Source organism: Falco peregrinus, chromosome 1 (assembly GCF_023634155.1).
Source record: "Falco peregrinus isolate bFalPer1 chromosome 1, bFalPer1.pri, whole genome shotgun sequence".
In the NCBI taxonomy this organism is placed as follows: domain Eukaryota; kingdom Metazoa; phylum Chordata; class Aves; order Falconiformes; family Falconidae; genus Falco; species Falco peregrinus.
The window spans coordinates 44,325,733-44,350,643 of record NC_073721.1 but is presented as its reverse complement, the minus strand read 5'-3'; the positions used below and the strand labels follow the sequence as shown (position 1 = coordinate 44,350,643).

At 45.7% G+C, this 24,911-nt stretch overlaps 1 protein-coding gene and 1 long non-coding RNA gene across 2 annotated transcripts in view; one reads left to right on the top strand and one right to left on the bottom strand.

Moving 5' to 3' along the window:
* Positions 1 to 24,911, top strand: part of LOC114010472 (uncharacterized) — a 115,602-nt gene that overhangs the window by 20,590 nt on the left and 70,101 nt on the right. The gene's annotated exons all lie outside the window — the stretch shown is intronic.
* TNFSF15 (TNF superfamily member 15) lies at positions 1,525 to 22,374 on the bottom strand. Its single transcript, XM_005231276.3, has 4 exons — positions 21,937 to 22,374; positions 15,262 to 15,313; positions 14,611 to 14,658; positions 1,525 to 9,527 (listed from the first exon to the last, which is right to left on the bottom strand). The coding sequence occupies exons 1-4, from the start codon at positions 22,132 to 22,134 to the stop codon at positions 9,100 to 9,102; spliced, it is 726 nt and encodes a 241-aa protein (XP_005231333.1). The 5' UTR covers positions 22,135 to 22,374; the 3' UTR covers positions 1,525 to 9,099.

Genomic DNA, 24,911 nt, shown 5'->3' with positions numbered 1-24,911 from the left:
GATCTCTTCCACTTTGATCTCTGCATGCAGAAATGTGCCTCTATATCCTGTCTGCGAGGACTAACTCAAAACTTGGGGAGATTTTGGTGTGCCTTTACAGTCATCAACTGGCTGGACCATCAGAAGGGAATGCTGAACCTCCTCCACTCCTGGCATATAGGACAGTGGTCTCATTTAACTAGTGAGCTTATTCTCATCAAATAAGGCAGGAAGAGAAGGGGGAAAGCCAGTTGCTTCGCTGTCATGTTGATTGATGAGGGAGGACGGTCACGTGGGCTGGTGCAGTAGCCAGCTTCAGGTTCTGATTCTGGGGAATGCTGAGCTGGCTTTTCTGGGGACCACAGAGAGAGCTGGTCACCTGAACAGGCACTTGTTCAGCTTGGAAATGAAGTTCAGGCTGTGATTTCCACTCCTTAACCTCAGCTGTGCTGAAACGTTTCCAAGTTCTCTGGAATTAATAGAGAAAGGGAGATGGCCCCAAGAGAGAAAGCTCACCCATCTCCGTTGGAATTTAGAAGAAGCCAGAGTAACATCCGACGTGCAGGCTGCAGACTGGAGCCATCCCTGTAACTTTAGCTGGCTCCCATGAACAAGATTTATTACTCTAGAAGACACAGTTATATTTTCCCTTTGGGGTTTTGGCAGAAATTGCAATTTATGGGGTCAGTCAAATGGATCTTATCGTGAGAATCGGGGAATCCACATGAAGTCTGGTTTTCTGAATCATAAATGCTGTTGTGCTCCAATGTTCTGAAATTCTAAAGAAATCTCAAAACACACTGAGGTTTTACTAAATAATATTGTTGAGCAGAAAGCAGCTCAATGGGAGTTTTTAATTCTTGAGCAAGATGTGTCATCTTTGGGATGCACTGATTCTTTTTTTTTGGGGGGGGGGTGGGTGGGAGGGGATGTTGTCAGTGGAGTTAGGAACATTTAAAAATGAAGGTGAGATTCAGCCACATCAAAAGAAAAAATCAAATCTGTGTGAAATTGAAAATTACAGTCTTGGAACTCAGTCATATACTACTGGGACAAAATTCTTTAATTAAAGCCCTTAAAATGAAGGCTCATGAAAATGTCTGTAACTTGGCCTCAGATGAGCAGGGCTTAATTTCACTGTTCTTGAAATGTTAGTGTTAATAATTTTCTGCATGTATATTCTGTATGTGATTAATAGCTTATGTAGAAAAAAACACTACATATTTGAGAAAACATGTAAAATATGCAATACACAGCACACTTCAACCCCTTTGGCATGCAGAAATTTATACGCTTCCTGACTGTAAATATGAACACTTGGTGGGTGCTTATTAGAATAAAGACAGACTCAGGAATAAATATGAATAAAATGAAATGCTTTTATTTTTTGCTTTAAGATACAAAGCACATGTTAAAGAACTATTTATAAATTTCATTGACAGAAGGCATCAGAGCTATTTTCTAAAAAAAAAATATAGCAGTTTAGTATAATAGATCTAAATTTTATACCATGATTTTTAGTCTCTCTTACATAAAATTGACATCTATATGTACAGTACCAATAAATATGCAGTAATCTTTTTCAGTGCTTTTTTTGATGTTTTAATATAAAACTTTACAATCAATGAAAGTATATATCTTGATTTGCGCAAGAATGAGAGTGTCTGGAAAGCTAGTTTAGTTCATTATTCAGCAAAACCCCTGAACACTCCTGGCTTATGGTGCTTAATAAACAAGGTCACAACTTCGCAGGCAATGTCTTTCATGCTGTTCCAAAGGCTTCAGCAATAATAATAATAGGCAAAATGAGTTTGGAACTGTCAGTGTTGACAAACTTTGCTCCTGTTTTTGCACTTTTTGAAGAGAACTGTGCTAGCTTTGGCACTGGGTCTCAAAAAGAAACTGAACAGTGGAGTCCTCATTTCCTTTGAGAACCTGTTGGACAGATTCTGAGTGTGTTAGAAGATGCATCCTCGATTCAGCTGCCTGTCTGTGAGCTGAAATTTTTATAGCATGGAACCTTCCTGTGAGCGCAGATCACTTCCACTTCACCTTAGCTTATGCTGCATCCTGCAGGGTGCTTAGGAGACAAAGTCTCCGTGCCCTGCCAGAGTGAACTCAAAGCTCTTCCCAAAGCTGGATGCGTTAACTGTGATATTGAGCTTCCCCCCAGCTTGGACAAGCGATCTTAGTGCAAAAGCAAAGCTGACAGCTAGCAGATCCAGCAGTGGCTGGGCACCTTGGCTGACAGATGAGAGCTGGGAACATCAAACTCTCGTGGGTAGTGCCCTGCTCTGTGGGATGAATTTCATGGAGCCACAGCTTCGTTGTATGAAAGTCAGGCTCTTCTGCTGTTATTTTACTTGCATTTAGCTAGAAAAATACTATGTACATCCCTCTGTAGCCCTGGGAGAGAAGTACCTCTGTTATCCCCACCTTCTCTAGCATGAGCAGCCTTTTGGAAATGTGCATCTCTTCCCCCCACCTCGCTACAGAGGGACCCTATTGAGCATGGGCACCTTCTGTATAATTAAAGGCAGGCAAACACTCACATGGAGGAACTGTATGTGCCAGTGTATTTAGACCACAAAGAAGGTGTTAACTCAAGTTATTACCCTGTATGTGCAAAGCACAGTAAAATGGCAATAAAAAAGTGAATTCTGCTCAGCTCAAGTTAAAATAGAAAATAATAATAATAAAATTATAATTTTGTTTTGCTATTCTTTTAAATGTGAGGTAGCTATTGGATTTAAAAAAACAAAAAACCACCAACATTTTTGGAGTTACAGGAGAAAGCAGTCTGATTCGTGCTGTCTAATTAACTCTTGGCTGATCTACAGAGGCTGCTAACAAAGCATCTCAGGTATTTGCACGTGGGTGGAAACCTGTAGGTAGACCTATGCCCTCCGTCAGAGTTTTCAAGGGAAAACCTTTCTTGAGCCAGAGCACTTAACCAGAAACCTCTCCTGAAACAAATTAAATACGCTACTCTGAGTTCAAGCCAGGAAAACAAAATAAATTTTGGAACTAGAAAATAATATGCCCCATGGGAGAGTGTTTCTCAGTTCTGCTAGTGGAAAGAAAGAATTTGCATTCTTGGCAGCAGAGAAACTGAAGATAACACCGCTCAGGATAAGAAATACGTATCCAGTGGATGTTGCTTATTATGCTGAAAGTGTAAGGACAGCAAAGCTCAAGCTAGAACAGGGTAAGGGTGCCTGGAGCTCTGCTGCCTTCCAACAAGACTTGGACCCTGATTTCCTAGCTGGGTGGTACCTGGCAACCAGGAGCTCAGCAATCGGAAACGTTCAGTTCCCAAGCTGCCAAGGTGCTCTTGTGTGTGGTTGCGGACAGGGCCAACGTGGCTTGTTGGCCAGATGGTGACACTGTGGTTCCTGTCTCCCTTGGGCGCTCGGTGGGAGCTATGGGTGCCCGACTCAGCAGGCTGAGGGTACAGCTGTGATGCAGTTTCTGATGAACGCTGCTTTTCCATAGGACTTGCTTTTTCAAAATAAACTATGAAATAACAAAAAGAGGGAACCAGCTGTTCCCCACGCTGCAGAGGGGAAAAGGGACTGAAAATGAAAATCTGCTCAGCCTTTACGGTTTTGCCTTTTGAAATGCAAGTCTCTATATGCCCCTGGGGGACTTACATATGTAGGTAACTGTGTATATATATATATATATATATAGATATACAGCAAGGCTGTATAAGCCCCAGTTCACTCTGGTGAGGGACCTTCAACTGTGCAGAAAATAAGCCATTCACATGTTAACACGCCACAAAATAGGTCACTCATACATCAGCATTATCTGGCTGCGTGATGGCTCTAAAGTGTGTTATTTGGTTAGTGTTTTTGGAAGGGGACCAGGATCAGAAGTTGTCACATTCATTAACTTGCAGTTTTATTATCATAAAACTTGGAAACAAGAAGCTAAGTCAGTTCTACTGGTAAAGACACACATTGGTACCAAAGCACAAGACAATATACAGTCACTTATATAAAATTCCTTACAATAGCAAAATGCTATACTGGTGTTTTGTACCCAGATCTGGGCAAAAATTCTTGACATTTTCTGATTCTTCTAAAGAATGAATTTTCTCCTCATTTCCCATCTGAAATGATGGGCCACTCAGGACATTAATAAAACAAAGCACAGTGTGGTCAGTTACACCAAACAGAAGTGAAGAATGAGATTCCTTTGAAATTCTGAAATATCTTTGTTGAAAATTGCAAGTGAATACTTTCATCCCTTCTCCTTGTTCTGTGCAGCAGTTCAGTGTAGCCTGGTAGTGCCCCCTCGTACCAGGGGTCTGCTCTTCCTAACGCCCACTGAACTGCTACATCCAGAACCACCTCGGCAGCATCTTTTCATCATTTGGGCTGCATTTTCCTAAGGAACACCACCAGCTTTACACCTCTAGACCCTAATCCTGCCAACATACACGTGCTGGAGATGGTCCACATAAGTACTCCTGGATTTGGAGGATTGCTCCTATAATTGTGTAGTTGAGGGTAAACCAGGTAAAACATTTTAGCTGCTTTTAATTTAAGCAATGAAGATTTTACTCCTGCCATGCACCAAATAGGAAAACGGAGCTCGCTTTTACGATACCCCTTTAGCCATGTACTCAGGGCTAAGTACAGCACAAATATATGTTGGTAAGATTTGAGCTGTGATCCTTACAGCTTTAAATTTACTTCTGTAAGTTTATGGAGAAAAAATTAATGCTTATTTACCGATACTTAGCTTTAAAGGAGAAGGGAAGCGGTAGGTAAGTGAGCATTTTCATGTATTTGGGTTATATTTAGTGTTAGTTTTGAGGGGATCAAAGGGATTAGGGAAGAAGAGTATTACTAAGAACTAAAATATTTTGATCAGATAAAAAAAATCTGTTACTTTTTCTTTCAATGGTTTTGTTCTGAAAAGTGCTTTTTTTTTTTTTTTTCCTTCTTCCTAAGAAACTTAAGGGTCAAAGCCTGAAATGATATATTTCTTATTCATTTAGCATGAGCTGTCTATTTCACCCTTTTTCTCCAGCTCGGATTTTTTCTTATAACTGTTTTAGTTTCACATCCACCCAAAACAAAACATATTTTCAGTTTGACCACCGACTGAAAGGTCACTTGTTCACATGACCAGATTTTGTCATCTTCTCATTCATTTGAAAATGCTGACGCATATGCATTTTCACATCTCCAGAAATGATTTACTTTAAAAAAATGTCCAATTCAAAATCAAGCACAGATTTCTGAGAACACTTCTGTCCTTATGCAGCTTTGGAGTAATCTGAGAATCCACAGCTTGAGTTCACTCTTGAGATCGCTCCCTTTAAGCTTGACCTCTGTCTCGCTCAAGTGGCTTTGCTCTGACTTCATGCCATTGACCTTCTGTGGAGGAATAGCTGATCTACAACAGGGTCAGTATCAGCCCCTGCGTTCTTATTATATTTGCTGGTCACTATTACAGAAACATTATTAGCACTGAGAGGGGAAAAAAAGGGAGGAAGAGAGAATTTCCACTAGGGTAGATGTGTGGATTAATGTGCCTGCACCACTTTAAAACAAGTAATGCCAGATATATTACTTTATGACATATAAAATGTGCTAGTGTGCTAAATGTGCTAAAAGCTGGTGTGTGTAACGAGGTGCAAAAGCTTGCTCTAAATGGACTAAAATAAATAGTTTTGAGCCACGGATAATGGATCAAGAGTTACATCTGTAACAGCTGCAGCAGGCGATATTTTGCTTGTGAAATTTATCATTAGTGTACAGTGGACACAAATTATGTGCCTTGTGGTAAAAAAGGCTCATTATTGCCAGTGGGCTTCCAAGAACTTCTATGAATATACACAAATATATGTCTGTCTATGTATGTATGTATGTATATCCTATAGAAGGTTCTTTCCTTGTGTACCAGATACCACATTCACCACTCTGCTCCCCTAGATCTTGTATTTACCATCATTCAATGCACCAAGCATTACGTGATGATGACTTTAGATACAGTTTTTACGGAAATCTGCTGTACAAGCCTATCAGGACTGCATCACGGCCTCAGAAGAATGCTACATCATCTCATTTGTAGAAATAAAGAGCTTTCTGAACTTCTGTGACTGTCTCAGAAGAGCTAGAATTTGCACTTCAATTTTCTCCAAGGATAAATCAAATCCATCCTATATAACACTTCACAGAAGCTTTCCTTCCTAGTTGTTTAGAATCACCTGCCCTGGACACATCACTTTTAGATTTTCCTTTTATAAGATTTATCACATTGTTCGTGTGCTAGTTACCTAAAGTTCTTTATGTGGTGGTCTGCAAGAGCTGCAAACGCCATGTTTTTATGTTCTGGGCACACACTGAAGGATCAGAAGCTCAGAAGGACTCTGGAGTGTGGAGAGAACACTAAACAATCTGAGATATGGGAAGTCTTAGGATTTCCCAGAGAATAACCTTGTCTTGAGCTGCCAAAAGTGTAAGATTTCACCAGATTTTACTGTGGTGGTGGTGGTGGCTTCTGAGTGGTAAGAAAAGCCCTGCCAAGGAGCTGAATGAGCAGACACCCTTTCTGAGAAGTGAAGAGGCCAGATCGCACGTGCTAGTACAACCGATATGTGACGAATAACTGCTCCTGTCTCGGCCAGCTTCAGCTTAAAAGAAAAGGCTGAACAGGTGGAGAAAACATAGGAGTAGGGACTTAAACGTGAAAGTGAATCTAGCTAATAGGGGCATTTGTTTTGTCCAAGAGTGTTTGCACCTTCTAGCAGGACCGTTACCTTCACTTTCTGCCATCCTGAGCTATTTGTGGTTTTCTGTGTGCATTAGGGTGACTGTAAGGGAGATGTTGCACGTAGAAAACTAGCTTTGGACAAAGGGGTGTCCTTATACCTAATAGGTATAAGGGCCAAGAAGGCAGGAAGGTGCTCGTGGGAGAAAGGGATCAAGAGGACAGCTGAGATGTGGGGAAAATGAAGGACAAGTCCAAGAAAGGATGTGAAGCCAAACTGTGATGAGGTTTTGGCGCAGGGACATTGTCAACATCTCCTGGATAAGCAGTGTTGTACAGTGGACCAACACCCAAAGATAATCTGGAAGCAAGAAAGATGCCCCCTGAGGAAAGCAGGGCAGGACAAGATGGCAATCTCCTCGCTTTTATGATGTGTTTAATGCTGTCTCAGGGTGGCTAAAACAGTGAAGGACTGAGAGCTGCTATGGGACACAGGCACTGCCGAATAGGGAAGGACGGCCAAAAGGCTGCCTTTTCTGAGATGATTTACTGCATAAAAGACCTGTGAAGTTTGAGGTAGCTGACAGCATGAAGGTGCTTCCACTACTGAAGAGGCAAAGATCCTGGTGTTGCCTGGGTCTCCCACCTCCTACTGTGCTCCCCTCCTCCCTTCACCCCCCATCTGCCTTGGCCTTTCTCCATCTCTACTCTTCAGCCGCGCTACTGACCTTTCCCTGTTGGCTCAAACAGATCTTTATACAGCAATAAATGTACTCTGGCTAGGAGGAGGCTCGCTGCAGGCGAAGCAGCCTGGTCTCACTGCTGGTTGGGCTGCAACATCACACACGGTCTTTTGTAGCTCTGCCCATTTGAGCTCTTCAGCTACAACCCCCCATCCCCAGGGCGACATGTCGCCCAGCCTCAGTGCGCCCTGCCCCCGACCGTGTGCTTCTGGGCTCCACCGTGGCCTTGAGCAGAAATGTTAGCTGGGCAACCAAGGCTTGCTGGTGCTTCTGGCCAAGAGGTGGAAAGTGAAGGAAATCCAGTGAGGTGAGGCAGGAGAGAGTTGCAGAGAGTGAAGCCTGGTTGTGGCAGAACAGCTGGGTGGTGGGTGCTCGGGTGTGACACCTGCTGGCACCAAAGAGTGTAAAGTCCAAATCTATGAGAACATGGCCTTAGTCACCATCAGCGATGTGTTTATTGTGGGAGGGGAAGGAAAGCTGGGGAATTTCCCTGAGAGACAGTAAGGTCTATGAAAATAAATAAGTGCAAGGTGGGAAGCAAAACGTTCTTAAGCTCCACACCTGGCTGTGCCATGCCGTGGTCCTGTCTTTGGGTCTCTTGACCTTGTGTAGGGACTACTGGTTGCCAGCCTTCACCCAGGGAAAGGCTGGGGAGTTCCTTGTGGTTGGGGGACTGCTGCAGCATTGGCAATGGCTGCAAGGGGGAGTGCCAAGACAGGGATTTCTTTAGTTGCACCTGTTTTGCATTAAATGTAATGGAAAGCAAAATATTGCAGAGGTTTTCTCTCAAAATTTTGGTGGTTGCTTTAAAAACTGCGGAAAATTTTGCTGCATCTCTCTGCCTTGTCTTTTCTGTTTTCCTAATGTTAAGACCTGGTGGGGGGATTTCACTTTCATGCTGAAACAGAAAGTGTGTGTGTGTCTTGCCTAGAAATTTTGCATAAAGCTTTGAGGCTGTATATTGACTTAAAGAACTGTAAACAGTTCCTTGGGGAAAAAAAAAATCAAGTAGCTTCTTCAAAACACATGATGTAATTTTAATCTACAGGAAAGTTGGAAGGGATTAATTAAGCAGTTAATGATTAATCTGAGCTTTATGTTAGTGCAAAGTACTGAACAAATCTATTTGTAAGGAAAGGATGACAAGTCATACCTTTTAGAACCGAGAATCTGAAGAAGAGTCATGCAAAACTACAGTGGAAGTGCTGGAGAAGGTCCAAAACACTGTTTTGAGTTGAGGAAATCGTACCTCGGAGGTGGAATTCATGATGTAGCCTAGCTGCAACATTCACGATCAGTATTCCTACCCACAGATACAAAACTGTTCCTCCCTAGCTTACAAAGTTGTGAAGAGCTCTCAGTTTTTACTTTAAAAAAAAAAAAAAGCTCTTTTCCCTCCAATCTGACTTTCATTTTCCTAGTTCTGTTTTGGTTTTTTTTTTCCCCTGCTGTTTGTTTCAATTCAGCTTGTGCTTTCAGCTCTCCCTACCCCTTAATTTAAGGCTGCAGGGAGCTGCAGAGGAGTGACGGTACAGAAGAAGGGTAAAAGCACAGAAAATCATACCCCAACGCATGCTCACAAAGCCAAGGTCCAGCAAGGTCACACCAGAGCCCTGAAGGGAAGCCCTCCCCAGCTGCTGCCAGCGACCTACAGCAAAAAGGCACCAAAAAATGTTTTGTGCTCCTTGGTGTAATCCACCAGCTTGATGTCACTAACGTTGACCACTAGCTTGTCTCCTACTTCTAAGGAGACGACGGCGCCCAGATAAATGGGCTGGAACCAGCTGTTTCCCTTTTCACTGAGGGTCTTGGTGCCGGTCAGCAGCTGGGTGGGTTCAGGGTAACTGTCAGTGACTTTGGTGATGATCTCGGTGACAGAATTTGTTTTACTGTAAGTTTCAATGGGCCCTCGGAAAGTGACCTGAGCATAGACATAGTAGTCCCCAGACACGGGTATCACCAGTGCGTTGCTGGAATAGCTCAGGTTGTTCTTGGTAAAGGCCAAGCCTCGTTTGTCTTCCCACTGCAGGATGGGCAGATGGCTTCCCATGGGCTTGGTGAGATCTTGTTTCTTCACTGTAGGAGAAAGAGAGAGGGAGGAGAGGCGGGTTAGTTTGCTGCAAGGGCAATATGCTGCTGAATGTGAGATCTCTACTCCAAAGGGCAAGCAATTTAAATAGGGTAATGAAAATGCTAGGACAGAAACCTCAGAAAACCGAGGTCAATTTGCTGCAGGCCAACTGTCCAGTGATATTTTTGGAGGGTGTCCATAGAGTGTCCAGATCTGAGCAATCAGGAGCAAAAGCCAAGGATGTTTTTAGAAGACCTTGGCCCGTGCAGGCTGCCTGGAGGGGTAGCTGTGACTGGGTGTCCTGGTAGTGGGCCAGATCCCAAATGATGACACTGTCCTTCCTAAAGGCTGAGTCTCATGGCACTGTGGAGCAATGCAGATGGCTTTACCCTGCAGGTCTGGAGTGCTGTCTTACCTAATTACAGAGTAAAAACCTTGTCCTTAAGTGAAACCAGTGCTGGGGCAGTTGTACACATGGGTGCCATGCCTGTAACCAATGGTTTGGGACAGCAATAAGAAGCATCATTTTCTAAAGCATCCTTTTCTTCAGTAGCAATGGATCACAATTATGTTCTTAGACAGACGCTACTGTGCTTGCAAAAGTTTCACAATAATGAACATGATCTATCCGCGAGCACCGAGACACCTGAACTTCTCTTCCTGCTGAGTTGCTTCTGAAGAATGGCAGGGTTTGTTAGCCCCTGACAGGCTTTTCTTCCTGAGTGTTTGCAGAGAAATCTTTTGCTGTAGAATTGCCTTTGGTTTGCCAGTGTCATTTGATTTTACCAAAGGCTCAGAAGACCCCATGTGCTTCAAGAGGCCCAATTCCAAAGCAACGCATTATATTTAAAACCATTTTTATATCTTTTTTTTTTTTAATGCTTTGCTGGAAGAAAACACTAAGCTTGATGTTAGCCTCAGCTTTCCTCCAGACTTTTTCCCAGTCTCGTGATTAGCTGATTTCAAGCAGAGCTCTAATCTCTAATCCAGACCCCCAACATGAGTGTGACCCAAGCTGAGGATGCTCCCCAGGCTGCAGGGGTCTCAGGAGAAGAATCAGGGAACTGCTGCCCTATTCCCTTCACCATTTTAATTTCTTTCACACAACAGCCAGCAGAATAAGCAAAGCCCTAGCACTTACTCATTTTTCTGCAGGGATGCAAGGGTTTGCTCTGCTTTTTATTGATTGCCACATAAAATTGTTGTGGTAAAAGAGCAGCTGAGGCAGTGAAAAGGAAGAGGATAAAACCCATTAAGATTCTGCCAGGTATTAAAATGAACCTGGAAAGCTGAGAAAGACTGAGGCGACTGATTTCTAGGAAATGAGACCTTCTTCACGAGCCTGAGTTAATGTTTAAAATTGATTTTGACTCAGTATCTGGGGACAGGGTGTGTGTGCATGGACACAAAGGCAAACAGAATGCAGGTAAGGGAAAGCTTTGAATTTCTCTTTGCAATAACTATTAGTTTTTTCCTGGGTGAAATGAGATTCAGAAAAACTAATATATTCAGCTCCCAGTGGCACCCGTTTCCCTCTCTTTTCCAGCAATAAATAATCTGTAGGGAGACAAGAAGGTGTTAGGAGTACAATTTCTTGCATATTCTCCAAGTAGCACAACAAAATAATGGCTTTTTTTTCAGGCTGCCTGTCAGTGCTGCTGAAGTACCAAATCGTTCTGATCTTCCCCCATGAGGCAAAGTACGTGAGGAGAGTATTTCTGTGTGGGAGAGCGACAGACAGGGATTGTGATAGCAAGCCAAGCTAAATTATTGAAGTGTTATAAGAACTACGAGGCCTTGAGCCAATACAGCTTTGCCTGATACAGAGAGAGGAATAAAAGGAAGGGAAAGTATTCATGGTCTGCCTTCATTTTCACCTGCCTCTTTGGTGCCTATGGACTGGTTTGAGTCCTGGCAAAGACTAAAGTAGCATTTGGTTTACAAGAGCTTGGAGTAATACCTTTCAGAGACTAGTTGGTAGCAGACGAAATTTTGTTTGAGATGGGAAGGATCAGAAAAGATCAGAATATTGCCAGAAAATGTCCTGGGCTTTTTTCCATCTTGGGAATTTTGGGGGAAAATTGAAGAGAAGCTGCATGTGAAATATTCTTTTCCGTGTAGAATGACGCATTTTAAAATGTCAGTGACACTCAATTCTTCAATATTTTTTATATCTCACAGGCATCTCAAATGAAGTACATGATTTCATAACTTCTAGAATTAGGCAACTTAAGTTTTACAGCTATAACCTCCCTTTTAGGATAAACCTCACTCTATTGATGCTCTCTCTTTTCAAGTTAATGAATTTTTCCCGTGCTTTCAGTATTGATCAAGAGGAAAAATGCATGTTTAAGTGCCTTTGAATATAGTACAGCTCCTTTTGTAGCAGCAGTTGTACTTTGTACATGTCATTTATTTGTTTCATAAATATATGGAGCTATACTTCTTGTAAATATACCTCTTATGTTAACTCCTGAAGTAAAAACAATCAGCTTTTAGTAAGGGATTCATTGCTACAGTTCCTTCAGCCTTCCCATCCACTATAAATTTTTGGCATCCCTTACATATGAAATTACTCCCTTCCCCAAATCCCTTTTGGTTTAGTCCCTTGCTGGAGAATCTTTGTTGCTTGGCAGCTTTTGGGTACATTTTGTGGCATATTGCTGAACTTACGGGGTTTCTACAGTTCTTAGCACTCAGTGGTGTGGGCACCTGGTACTGAACACTGCACCCTGAGGCCAGGCTCCTGGTCTCAGCAAGAGGTTGGAGACAGGGTCTCCTGTCATACAGCATGTACTGAAAGTCCCGGGGCTGCAGGGTCTCTGTTGCTCAAGATCATGCCCTGGGAGCTTAATAACTGCCCTTACAAACTCACTGCTTCCAACAATCCAGTGGATTCAGAAAGTGATGTTCTACCCAGTTTTAGCGGAGCACCCAGATACCAGCACAATTAAGTGTGAGCCAGGTACTTGACAAGGTTTCTGCAACATAGTCCATCCAGCTGTGGCACAGGCTGGTGACAAGAAGGAGCTGGCATTAGTCTGCGTCTTGACCCCAAGTGCAGCCAAGCAAGTTGGAGAAGGGATGGTGGCATGGCACGGGTCTGCCAGCACCAAACGTACAGTAGTGTACAGGAGGAATGGGGATGGAGGAAAGTCCTAGCTCAGTATTCACGTTGTGCCATCTGCACTAGCTATAGCCACCCAGGGAGAGGAGATCTTGCTGCCTGATTGGGTAAGTTCAAAATGCTCATTGTGTGTTAAAATAGCCAAAAGCAGGCGGAAGATTCATCACAAAGGAACAGGGGCCAGAACATTGAGTCATTCTGCTGCTGTTAATTCAGTGGTGCTTTCCCATGAAAGTACTGTGGTTAGTTCTCATTCCTCTTGCTCCTCTCACCTTTGGAATATATGTGCCTAAACCTAGGAAAAGACAGAGCATATAGATCTGGCAGAGACTTCCCACAAGTGAGAGTCTGTAGTCTATCACCTTTTTTTTGGAAAAGGTACCTGAGGTGGGGTACTGTAACAAAGATCTCAGGGATAATTATTCCTTTTTCACTTTCTATGCACGAGTCATGGTTTCTGAGAAGGGAAGGCTAGGGTGGCACCCAAGAAATTATTATGCAGCAGGTTTAAAATAACAGGAAATATTTTCAGTCTGTGATGCACTATTAAGCTTGGGAACTTGTTGCTGCAGGGTACAGCACCAAAAATACACTTGGTCTAAAGAAAAGTCAAAGATAAACTCATGGAAATTAGATTCCCTGATGGCTACACAGCACAGCGGCCTGGGCATAGCCTTTTTGCACAGCAAAGAGGGATAAAAACTCCTTAGCTCTTCCCTTTGCATGGTCCTTGCTATGGCCAACAGTGAGTGGCCCAAGTGATAGGTTGAAGGGGACGAGTGCCATCCCAGGGAGACTGCTTGGGTTTGATGGCGAAGGAATTTTTGCAGATGAAGGGCCTGAGGAAATTTGAAGAAAACCGTTGGGTGCTTCCCTGCAACAAATGGACTTTTGTGCAACCCAGGAAAGTTCCCGTCAGCAGGGCAGTGCTTCGGCTGCGCTTCTGAGTCAGCTGCACCAGGAGCCTCTGGGTCTCTCTGCCTTGGGGGGGACTTGGGGGTGACAGAGAGACTTACACCAGCAGACACGCTCCTTTTGCACTTACAAACTTGCACTTAAGTGAAAGTGTGATTTTGAACAAGGACAGGTCAGTTCTGGAGCTCTAGCAACCTGTGTGCAAAAGGGGATGGGACTAAGGGTGTGCATTAGGAAAGAATGTGCTGATTAGGGAGAATAAACTATGCTGGGAAAGAAATCAGCCCCGAAATACTGTTTGATCTGACCCTGTAGGTGAATTTGTGTGAAGCATCACACCACTTCTTGCATGCTTCAAGTTAACAAAAGTGCTCCACTGAGACAGCACACAGGGTGTTGGGGTGCTTCTGCAGTGAGCTGTGTTTCTCAGAGGTAGAAATTGCCTTTGGTCAGAGCAACTGGAGAGCCTTTCCGCACTGAACTCCATCCACATGGGAACCAGACATGAACCTTGTCCCCTTCTCTGGTAATACCCTTCCCCTTGATTGCTTCGACGTGTGTTAGAGATGGTCTTACTGGAAACAGGGTGAGTTGATGGCAAGATGGTACATGTGACCTGAGTCATGCCTTGCAGAAAACTAAGGTCTGAAGAGGTCTTATTTGACCCGATTTTGCTACTAAACTGGTAGTTCTTCCCAATTCATTGCTCCGTGAGGATCCATTTGAACCCTTTCCCCCACTTTTCCTAGGGGATTCAGCAGATCCCTAGGATACCAGGCACCTATATAAGTTCAGTTACAAGAGCTGCTTATTCAACAAAGAAATGGCTTGGGAAAGTGGCAACACTTCTGTCAACTACCTCATTTGTGGGTCTTTTTCTACAAACACAGGCTACAGTCAGTCTGTCATGGTCAACAAGGCAAAGGCGATGATTATTTTCCCTCTGCAACACCTGATCCTGTCAGATCCATATAAACCAAGATCATTGCAATGCAACTTCTACTGCAATACCCGCAGGAAACGCTTCATTTTCGAACAAGCATTACCTGTCAGGTGTGCTCTTGGCTTTTCTGTGCTGGAAAGTGTATCTGTAACTGAGGGAAAAAAAGAAAAAAAAAAGTGTTTAAGGATCTTTGCTGCTATTCAGGTCAATGAGATGTGAGTGGTGATCGATGCCACCGAGGCAATGTGTGCAGCCCCTTTCCATTTCTGCATAGGTTTGAGCCAGGAGTCATTTGCCGGGATTGTTTATTGCCACCCTTGAGGTAATAAAATCCCTTTACAAATGAGGGAGCTTGTCAGGCTGCTGTGGGGTCGACAGAGCATGTCACAGCCGTGTCTTAAATTGCTGGAGGGTGGACCGAGGGGCAGTGTGGTGTGCATGGGCTCCCGAACCCGTGTTTTGGGGAGTTACACTGATCTCAGAGAGATGCTGGGAGGTCTGTGCCAGCATCAGAAGGAGCAAGCTTGCACAGCCCTGGGGTTAGAAATGCTTGCACTTTCGCTCTGGCCTGTTACCTCCCTGCATCTTGTCACCCAAGTTTGCCTCTGTCTGCCCTGGCTTGTTCAGCTGGGGAGGGATGTGGGTGGTGAGAGTGGAAGGCAGATGGGGAGGCATCTGCCAGCAGCATGCTGCGGCAACGATTGCAAAACCTCAGTAAAGTGTTTGGGGTGGGGGAAAGAACTGGCAAACTTACCAGTATCTACTGCCCGTTGCTTCAGAAAGCGAGAGCCCCTCTCTTCTGTGACCTGCAGGAGAGATTTACAGCAGTTAGCCCCAGGCTCCAGGGCACACGGTACCTCCGCAGAGGGTCTCGTTTGCATTATCCCAGAGAATGGAATATGCTACAGTAATGTTATCGAGTTCAGCTAGAGCTTTTGTGTAAAAGGACAAGTCCTGACACAGCTCTGCTTCATTGCAAGAGTTTTGTGCTGTTTGTTTGAAACCGCCTGCATCTCTGAAAGGGTGCTAGGGACGGGACTTGAGCTCCCATGGTGGTTATTGTGTTAATCACCAGTATTGTCCTGACTCTGGACAAGCCCTTGGCATATCTGGGGGAGACTGGCAATGGCTGGTGTGAATTAGCCATCGCCACCACCCCTTTGGGATGGTGACTCCATTCAGAACTGCTGGAGCACCTCTGCTGCTTAGAGACTCTCCCGTTCCTCAGTCTGCACAGGGCAAACAGAGCAAGGGGCACAATCCTTCCCTGCCTCGGGACTCAGCAGAGCCTTTGCAGGTGCAAAGGTTCATCTGCAACACCAGGGAAGAAACTAATGGAGGTGGATCAGCTACACCTGCTGTTCTTCATCTGTGTTACTTCCGACTGTGTTGCCCGGCTCTGCCCTGACTGTTGGGTGGGCTGCTCGGAAGGCGGAGGGGAGCCGAGCAGCCCAGCGAGCGCAGCTGGCCGAGGGCAAGTGGTCTGTGGGCCACAGGGGGAAGGCAGGGTGGCTCACGTTTCCTCACCTCTTACATTCTCCTCTAGAGCTGCACACCAGCACACTCACAACACATCCCCGTGCCAACAGGCGTTTGCATGGCAGCAGGACATGGCCCTGGACCATGCCAAGTGCTCCTGGTGTGTAGGTCGAGCAGTTCAAAGGGAAGCTGCTGCCTGGCTGCCACACACCTACCAGGGCTGGTCCTTCTGAGTCACACCTGGGCATGGCCAGTGGCTTCTGCCAAGTGCCAGTCCTCTTACACCAGCCTGCAAAGCAGCACGGCTCCCCGCCGGAGGATGCTGTGGGATGCTGATGGTGGATCTGGCACCCCTGGGGTGTGAGGAGTACCCCTTATGCTTTCCACAGGGCAAACTTCATTGCAGGTCTAGGCCAACATGTGGCTGCAGAAAGCAGACCGTCTGGGTTGTGCAGCCAGCTCAGGGCTGTCAGGATCCCCCATCATGCAGTGTTTGTCAGGAGCATGCTGGCCTGGTCTGGTGTCTTTTATGGACAGCTACATAAATACATGGAATAAATTGCCTCTGATCAGCTTGCAGCGAAGGATTTGATGCACATTGCTTACTAAACAGGCTGAAATAGTATTGGTATGTAGGCGCTGAAACTATCTCCTGGTGGCTGTGTCTCACACAACTTCAAATACACTGGGAAAAGCAGAAAACAGATAATTTATATTGGCCAGGGGAAGGAGAGTGTGTGTGGGAGAAGGTCAAGCTGCCTGGGTTTGGGGACTGCTAACTACCCTAGTGAGCTCAAAAGTATTTTAATGTTCTCTTAAATCAGTAAACATCCGTGTGCTCCTGCAGAAAACCATAATTTCTAAAACAGCTGCTCAGGTGTGTTGGAAAAAAAAATGGAGAAGGAAAACTGCAGGGAAAAGTCTCCTTTTCTTTTTCTCCTCCCCACTACCTGTACACACAAATATACCCAGCCAGAGCAGCCGCCTGTTCTGCAGGAATTGTCACCCAGAGGAGACAGCGGTGCGAAAGCTCTCTGTGTGGCTGATGGAGAAACGGTGTTGCGCTGTCGGTGAGCTGTTGGGACCTTTCATTATGAGTAATGACTTTCTCCAAGGCCCTGTCTGTTTGCTGTGGTGTCTGTGACTGTACTTTTGATGTGATACAGAGTTGTAGCAAGGTGATTTTGTCCTTCCCTTGGTAGGATGCACAATACGGGTGTGGAGGATTTCCCTCAAACACTCCCCCTTGCCTTTGGCCAGAGGTATATGCATATGAGTGTATTTACACTGTTATTTATGTGACACTTCCTACATAATTATCAAGTGACATGTTTTCTAACAACGCTAAGTACTTCAATGAGCTACAAATCAATCACAGACCTACATTTAATCAGCTAACTTCAGTGGGACTGTTTATGTATTTAAAGCCTAACTTTGTGCTGAAGTGCTTTATATATATAAATGCAGATGTTGCAATACAACAGAGGTAATGGGGGAGTGGGAAGGTTATAAAGAATTCTGCTTCGTTATAAAAAAAAGTAACAAAAGGGTTTTGACTAAAAACTGGGGGAAAGCTTTTTATGCAACCTCAATTTACTTGTTTCCAAAGAAGGCCAGAGGGAAACTCCGGGTGCAGGAGTTGCTTTCATAGACGCAAAAGGACGGTGTGATGCAGTAGATAGAGCAGGGTGCTGCAAGGTGTGAAATTATCCTTTTTTTGGCAAAAGTAGGGATGTAGTTTTTTACCTGATCGTGCTATTTGATAAGGATATAAATCTGAACCTCCTCTAGAAAATATTTTAGTACTAGGCAATGCCACATAATGACCAAGTATTTGTAGTATTTGCCCTAAATAGGCACGGATGTTGTAAATTGATGGTGTAGATGAGGTGGTGAGCGAGAGCTAAACAGCACGAGGCAACAGAGATATCATTTACACAGTTACTGGTTTTCTGTCTTTTCCTTTCTTGCTTAGCTGTGATTCTGAGAAGTTCACAGCATGGCTTTAATTTTCCCTTTGGTTACTGTGGAGAGACTAACCAGCACTGAGTTATGCCGAAAATCCCATCTTACAGCTGACTTAGAAACAAACAACATCTTGGACAGCCAGCTCTAATTACCCTGAATACTGTGGTACACCAAACACTTCTATATTGTTTCGGTACCAAGAACATCCAACCCCCCCCGATGCATTTACATCCATATATTGCTAAAGCCAAAAAGAGGGGGTGAACATCCCCTGTTCATGTGCTTTGCCTCTTGCATGTCCAGGAATAGCCAGGGGTATCCGATAGAGAACTGCATGGGCAAAGCAGCTTGGCACTGCAGGCAGAGAGGTTAATAAGCAAAATATTCCCAGCACCTCCATCCACTCCATTTTCTGCACAAAACACTATTTTATGGGCAGGGTCTCTGCAGGTCATACACGGTACATACACCCACAATTCTGCTAGCTCCAGAGATGCTGCATGGACTGGGCTGGGCATTTTTGGTAGGGACCTGTCCTGTGCCAGCAAAAAACCAGCTTCAATGGGAGTATTTTGGACAGACTGTAGTGCCCAGTGTAAGCACAGTCTGCCCACAAGGACCATGTGCATCAAGCAGCAGTGGCCAGTCAGGGGTTTTACTGCTGCTGGCTTTCAGAAGGGGAGTTCCACACACCTGGGCCTAGGTGCAATGTTCCCTGCTGCTCCCTGTGTTTCTCCTTCCCTACAGATCAGGAAGCTATTTCAGGTTCTCTGTCCCCTATGGGCAGGCCATTAGGGCTTCTGGCTCTGTGTAAATTGTGGTGCTGGCAGTGCTTTTTCAAGCTTTGTTGCTTGCTTTCTGGCTTCATCCTTGTAGGCAGGATCCAGGTGGAGCTGCTAGGACTTTAATGTCCCTTCTGTACTGCAAGAGCTCCCTTCTCCATTACAAAGCTGACACAGCACACAGGTTCACATGCAACACTTTGGACAGGTTTTGGAATTTCCCTTTAGGCTGGTTGTGGTTTCCATGCCAAGGACGCCATGACAATAAGCTGAAGTACCAACATCTTCAGGCAACAGGACTTGATGCTCTGCGTTATTGGGTTAGCTGAGCAGGTTGCTAAGGCAGCCAGAGATGCTCTCGTGGTGGCTGTGCTATTCCCTCGGTAGATTTGTGCACTCAAACTGAACTTTGGCTTCCCCTGGGGGAAGGCTGCATGGCAGTCTTGGACCTTCCTCTGGAAAGTGACAACTAGAGCCTTTTATAGATTTTTTGCTAATAACACAAGCCGTGTGTTATTGCTTAAAGAACCCCATTTCCTCACCTCGCTCTGCCTTGAAGCACAAAAGAAAGTGATTTCGCTTTCCAAAAGGGAAACAGTGTAGTGAGCCTGGAAGGTGTCCAGGGAAACCATCACCAAATCTGAATTATTCATGCAAGGCATATTATACCATGAAAAAGAGAGAGAGGAAGCTGTGGCTGTAATGACATAACTTGCCCTGCTTTTTCCTGACTGGGATGTTTCCAGAGGAAAAGATGAGTTTGTATCCCTTCAAAGGCAGAATGTGATACCATGTGCACCCACACAAAAGCAGGGATGAATGAACTGCCTCAGCCTGTGGGCAAATGGGCAAATCGGAGGCACACCCCTGTTGGTGAAACCTTCCCCAGCTCCCCTTCTCCTCCTCTGTGCTCCAGGAAGGATGGTCTCAGGAATTTACTACGTTTGTTTCTCATCTGCTCACCTGCTGAGTCCCTCCCTACTCCCAGGACTGTCCCCAGCACACAAGAAGTTGCTGATCTGGCACGTGTGGGCTGAGCTCTGGTTCTGTGCCCGTCCTGTGGGCTAGCTGCTTCAAGAGTCAGCAGCCGAATCCACACCTGGTGCAAACTCGGCTCTGCTCACTTGCTGTCAGTATGCCCAGGGCATCCACACCCCAAAACGAGTGCCACCGAGAGCTCCAACACACGTGTCTGGCCCCAACCTCGTCCTTTGGGTCTGAGCTACCAGGGGGGCACATGAGGAAGGCATCTTTTAGCAATCCAGTTTTAATACTTCACATGCAGAAGGAAATGCAAAAAGACATTTTCCCGAGAGTCTTTATGCCCAGAAATGTTCCCATGGACTGAAACAGCTACAGACATGCTGAGCTCAGCCTGTGACACGGCTTTTTGGGGAATTAACAGAAAGCTACACAGGCAGACAAATCCCCCCATCTGCATTCCGTTGCTGGACAACACTGGCAGTACAGCTGGTCACCAACAGAGTGAATGAAAAATTCAGAAAATGCAGGATCCAGTTGAGCTGCAGCTGGGCATCCACCCACAGGACTTGGCATGGAGACAGCAGGCAGCTGGCCAGATCCCGTCATTTTCCTCTTCCTCACTGGGACTCAAAGAGGCTGTAACTCATTGATCACCTCGTTACATCACTGTGGAATACTATGTGCTAGTAATTCAGTGCATATGTGTGGAAACACATTAGCATAGGCCAGGCCCAGAGCAAATCTAATGGTTTACATTGGTCTTTTCCTCTTAAGAAGCCAAAGCCACTCACAAAAAAACTTTTCTGTGCTAACTGTACTGGCAGGGTCAAGAGCCAGGAACATGTCAGTCTAATCAAACAGGCTAATATTTGATTATTATTTCACTCTAAGATCACTTGAAGAACTGAGATGTTTTGCTCTGTACAACCTCACAGGACATGAGCAGAGAGTGATGCAGCTGAGGCTGGCTCAAGTGCCTCTTCACTTTGTGTGCACCCGCTCCAGCTGGCCTGAACAGCAGTGACAGAGTCAGCACAGGGACGGAGATGGGCAGATCTCACAGCCTGAGGCACTGTGCAGGGCTGCTGCATCTCCTTCTAGCTTCGCACGGAGGTGTAACCAAGGTAACACAGATGATGCTGCAGCCAGATGCTGGTACCTCCCAGGTACGAGATGCAGCCGTGCAGACTTGGGGTCAGGCAGGGGCTGGCACATCTCTGAGCACCCATGGGCACAGCTGTCGTGTTCCCTACACACCCATAGGATAAAGGAAAACTGCCTTCGAGGCCACTTAACACAGCTTTTCCTAAGGGAGCGTACAACAAGCAGGCTAATTAGTTGGGGAATTTCAGACCTGAAGCTAAAATCCGAACCTCAATTCTTCAGACCTATACGCATATGTGCATGCTTCTAGCATGGGGCAGTCCTGCAGAATTCATAGCCTACCATGGAAACAGGCACTAGTTTGCAGTCTGGCATGAGGAGGAGTGGGACAGCATAGAAAAGTGTTCGAAGCAGCCACAGCAACAAGCTTGTGTTGCGAGGAGCAAAGTGAGTTTAGCTTTCCGTCAAAGGAGAATTTCTGAGATGATTTCCAGGTCTAGGGAAAGTTTTGTGGGGAGTAAAAATGGGATGTGAAAATTAGGGTCAGACTTTAATTGTGCGAAATCATATCTCTGCAGGATTTTGCATTAATAATATACAAGAGCTGTAGCTGTTTGCCCAGTAATGGATGATGCACGGCTGACCCACTGACATCATGAGAGCGGTCAGCAGATGTTTGCTGAAATAGGATGCTGGGTGGGGAAGTCTCAGAGTTAACCCAAAAGAAGGGAGGAAAACGAGCCATAGTATCAAAACCTCCACTGAAATCAGCAGAAACACTGATTTCCATCAATTAGGGATTTTTCTTAAGCATTTCCTGCAGCCCTCCAGTAAAAGTTTTAAAGTAGCACATTGTACTGTGACCTTGGTGAAATTAAGACAAGAGGAACAGAAACCGTTAGTTATAAAGACCAAAGAATAAGACTTATCCGAGGCAGATTTGCTCTGCCTAAGGAAAAAGGAATGTAACAGCGAGTTTCTCACACTCCCTTAAATGTGAGAAACTCATAAAGAGAATAAAAGAACCAAACAAGCCCATCCTTGGAGATGCAGGATGGGGTGCTCTCCTCCTCCTAGCACGGCAGGACAGAAATCGGCCGTCAGTCTCTTACCTGGCTGGCGCAGGAGCTGGGAGCTCTGAGGTTTCCAACCAGCAGGTAGACAGTGGGCATCATGAGAAGCAGCATGGAGAGCAGGCACAGCAGCACCGCACACCGTATCCTCCTCAGATCCTTCCTGAGGTGCATCCTGGAGGCTTGGCTGATCCCAGGAGCTTCCTCTTCCAGGGTTATCTCGGACACACGGTCCATGCCAGTGCCTGGCGTGCGAGCTGCTGCTGTTCCTGGATGGGAACTGGGAACGGCAAAATCTCTTCTGGCGTCTGCCCTGCATGGAGACCCCCATTAAATAAGAGCTGCCCCGAGTGTGGGAAGGCACCGCCACACACACACCCTCCCTCCCAAGGAATGCACCGCCTACAATAGAAACCTAGCTCAGGGAGAGAGCACGGCGGCTCCCCGAGCTCCCCGAGGTGCCTGCTGCCGTCTGGCTTTTTTCCCCCTCTCGCCGTGCAGAAGGAAGCTAGGAAAGTCCCAGTGGGTGGAACCAGGATAAACCCTGCTGCTGGGATGGATAGGTTTGAAAGCTTTTCCGCATGGCAAAGGGAACATGAAACCAACGGGAGTGAAAGTGAGAAGCAGGGGGAGAGCGAGAGCAAGCGGCAGAGGCGAGCGGCTGGTGGCCCAGAGCCCAGCACTTGCAGCAGAGCCCGGGAAGAAAACAGGAGAGCCTCTTAGGGAATTGCAAGACCCCAAAGAAGGAGCTTGGTTCTCTGTAATGTTTCTCCGTTCCTATGTGTTTCGCAGAATTTGCAGCGGGCTGCAGGTTGCTCGATGTACCTTTTGCATCAAAGAGTCCAGCCAGGCCTGAGCAGGGTGTTCAGCTCGTCTCCAACCCCCTTGTAGTGGTGCTTTCACGTGAGCCGGTTATCAGTGCCTCAAAAAGCCATGACTATTGCACTTATATAATGCTAGTGCACAAAAAGCCATGACTATCGCACAAAAATGTATGCCATCTTACTTTATTGATAGCTGCAATCTCTGATGAAAGGGCCTGTCACCTACTGACCACCTCAGGAGCTGCTCAGGGACTGATTTAGGAGAAAGAAGCTCAGATGGCAGCTGGTGTCGGGCTCGAAGGGGCTCCCTTTTGCCCAAGGAAGGCTAGTTGCATGCCTACAGCAGCAGCCCACCCTCCATCCCCTGGCTTTGCCAGCATCTAGAAAGGAGTCATCACTGGAGATGTTGCCATGTGGACTTATCCAGATTGTTGAAACTGGAAATTTTTTTTCCTGGGAAAACATCATTCTCATCAAAACTGAAAGTGTCTTTGATTTATACAAGCACACACACTGGTGTGCAGAAACTTCTCCTTTTTCCCTGGGTAGAGAAACAGGGTGGAAACTTACTTAGTTTTTAGTGAAAGAGCAAAAAGGTTTGGATTCCCCCACCCCTCCATGAAAAACATTTCAGATTTGTGTTACTACAAAACAATATCAGAGAAACACATTTTCTCATGTCCAGTCTGCCTACAACCCCCACTGATAAGAATGCAGCCGGTTGTCATCACTGACACTTCGATGACGCTGCCGGGAACCTCCCTGTGACAATAGTCTGATGCAGCTTTGGATAGTGGAAATCTGGATAGATAGAAAGATAGACAGAAAGTGGAAAATATGCACTGAGCAGAAAGTCTGATTTAGTTAGTGAGGATGGCTGAGGCTGTTGGCGGTGGGGCAGGGACCCCTGCCAGCAGGCTGGATGCAGAACGGGCCAGGGAAAGAGAAAATTTGAAGGAGAAAACAAGGAACAGTGCAACCCAGTATGGTTGAGGGAGATGGGGCAAGAGAGCTCATAAAGCAACAAAGGATGCGTGCTCTAATCTGAGCCAAGCCGCATAACTCCTTTGTGACCTTAGGCTAGTCACTGACTTTGTTTCCTTCTTTAATTCATTGTTTGTTTTTATTTAAGCTGTAAAACCCTGAGGATAAGGACTACTCTCTGTTTTTATAGCACCCAGAACTGATTTCAGGGCAGGTGTGGCTCCATTTATCATAAATTTAAAAAACAGAATGGGCTGGAAGGTGCTGCTAAAGTCAGTAAAAAGAAGATTCATAATTCTGTGGAAGTGCTGTGTAGAGATGTGATTTTTTATTTTTTATTTTTTATTTTTTAATTATTTTTTTTCCCCTGAGGTCCCACCTGCTTATTCTAGGGCAGAGTACTAAAAAGCCAATACTGATCTTTCGGTCATGAATTCCAAAGCTAATTTTATTTTCTCTTCATTGTGAGTGCCAAAAAATGCTCGCTATATATTCAAGGCACACGCCTCACAAGCAGCCAGCCACAGACATCTCCAATCTGTAAGCTACCAAACCTCTTGGAGGTTACTTTTTTTATTATTATTTTCAAAGGAATTCCAGAGAGGTCAGTTCTGAGTTAAAACAGCTCATAAGAACATTTATTGGCCTGAGACTTCCTGCAGTGGTGTGTGACCAGCAAAGCTTCGGCTGGAAGAGGATGAGTAGATGAAGCCTCGGAAAGCGAAGATGAGATGAGCTGGGAACAGGTTCATGCTCTCCACCTGGCTCGTGGGGCCAAGCTGAGAACTTGTTAAAACCCTAAGAAAGGACGGAGAAATTTCTTTTTCCTCTCCAGAATGCAAGTGCATCTGGCACATGGCGTGCCTTTTATTTGCCAGGAGGTGACTCACCCGGAGGGCTCAGGAAGGCAGCTTCACGGCAACCAGAATGCGGCTGAGTCTGCGAGCTGCTGGGCCAGCGCAGGGCTCGGGTGGCCACGGTGGCTGTGCCACATCATGCCAGGCACCCCTGCCTGGGGCACAGCCCCTGGCCACACAGCAGCCATGGGGACCTTTGGTGGCCACTATGGCCTCATCTGTCCCCTGAACGGAGCTGGCAGGGGCAGTCCTGCTCGGCTGCCATGGCACTCTTCGCCTTTCTCCCGCTGCTCCCCACTTTCCCCAGCTGAGTTCTGGGCCTTGACTGGGGGGCACATTCTGTTCGTGT

Excerpts from the sequence above, each read along its gene's own strand:
- TNFSF15 (XM_005231276.3), bottom strand. The coding sequence starts at position 22,134 with ATGGACCGTGTGTCCGAGATAACCCTGGAAGAGGAAGCTCCTGGGATC. Across the intron at positions 15,314-21,936 it reads CCAGCTCCTGCGCCAGCCAG|GTCACAGAAGAGAGGGGCTC; the intron begins GTAAGAGACTGA and ends TCTCTCCTGCAG. Across the intron at positions 14,659-15,261 it reads GCAACGGGCAGTAGATACTG|TTACAGATACACTTTCCAGC; the intron begins GTAAGTTTGCCA and ends TTTTTCCCTCAG.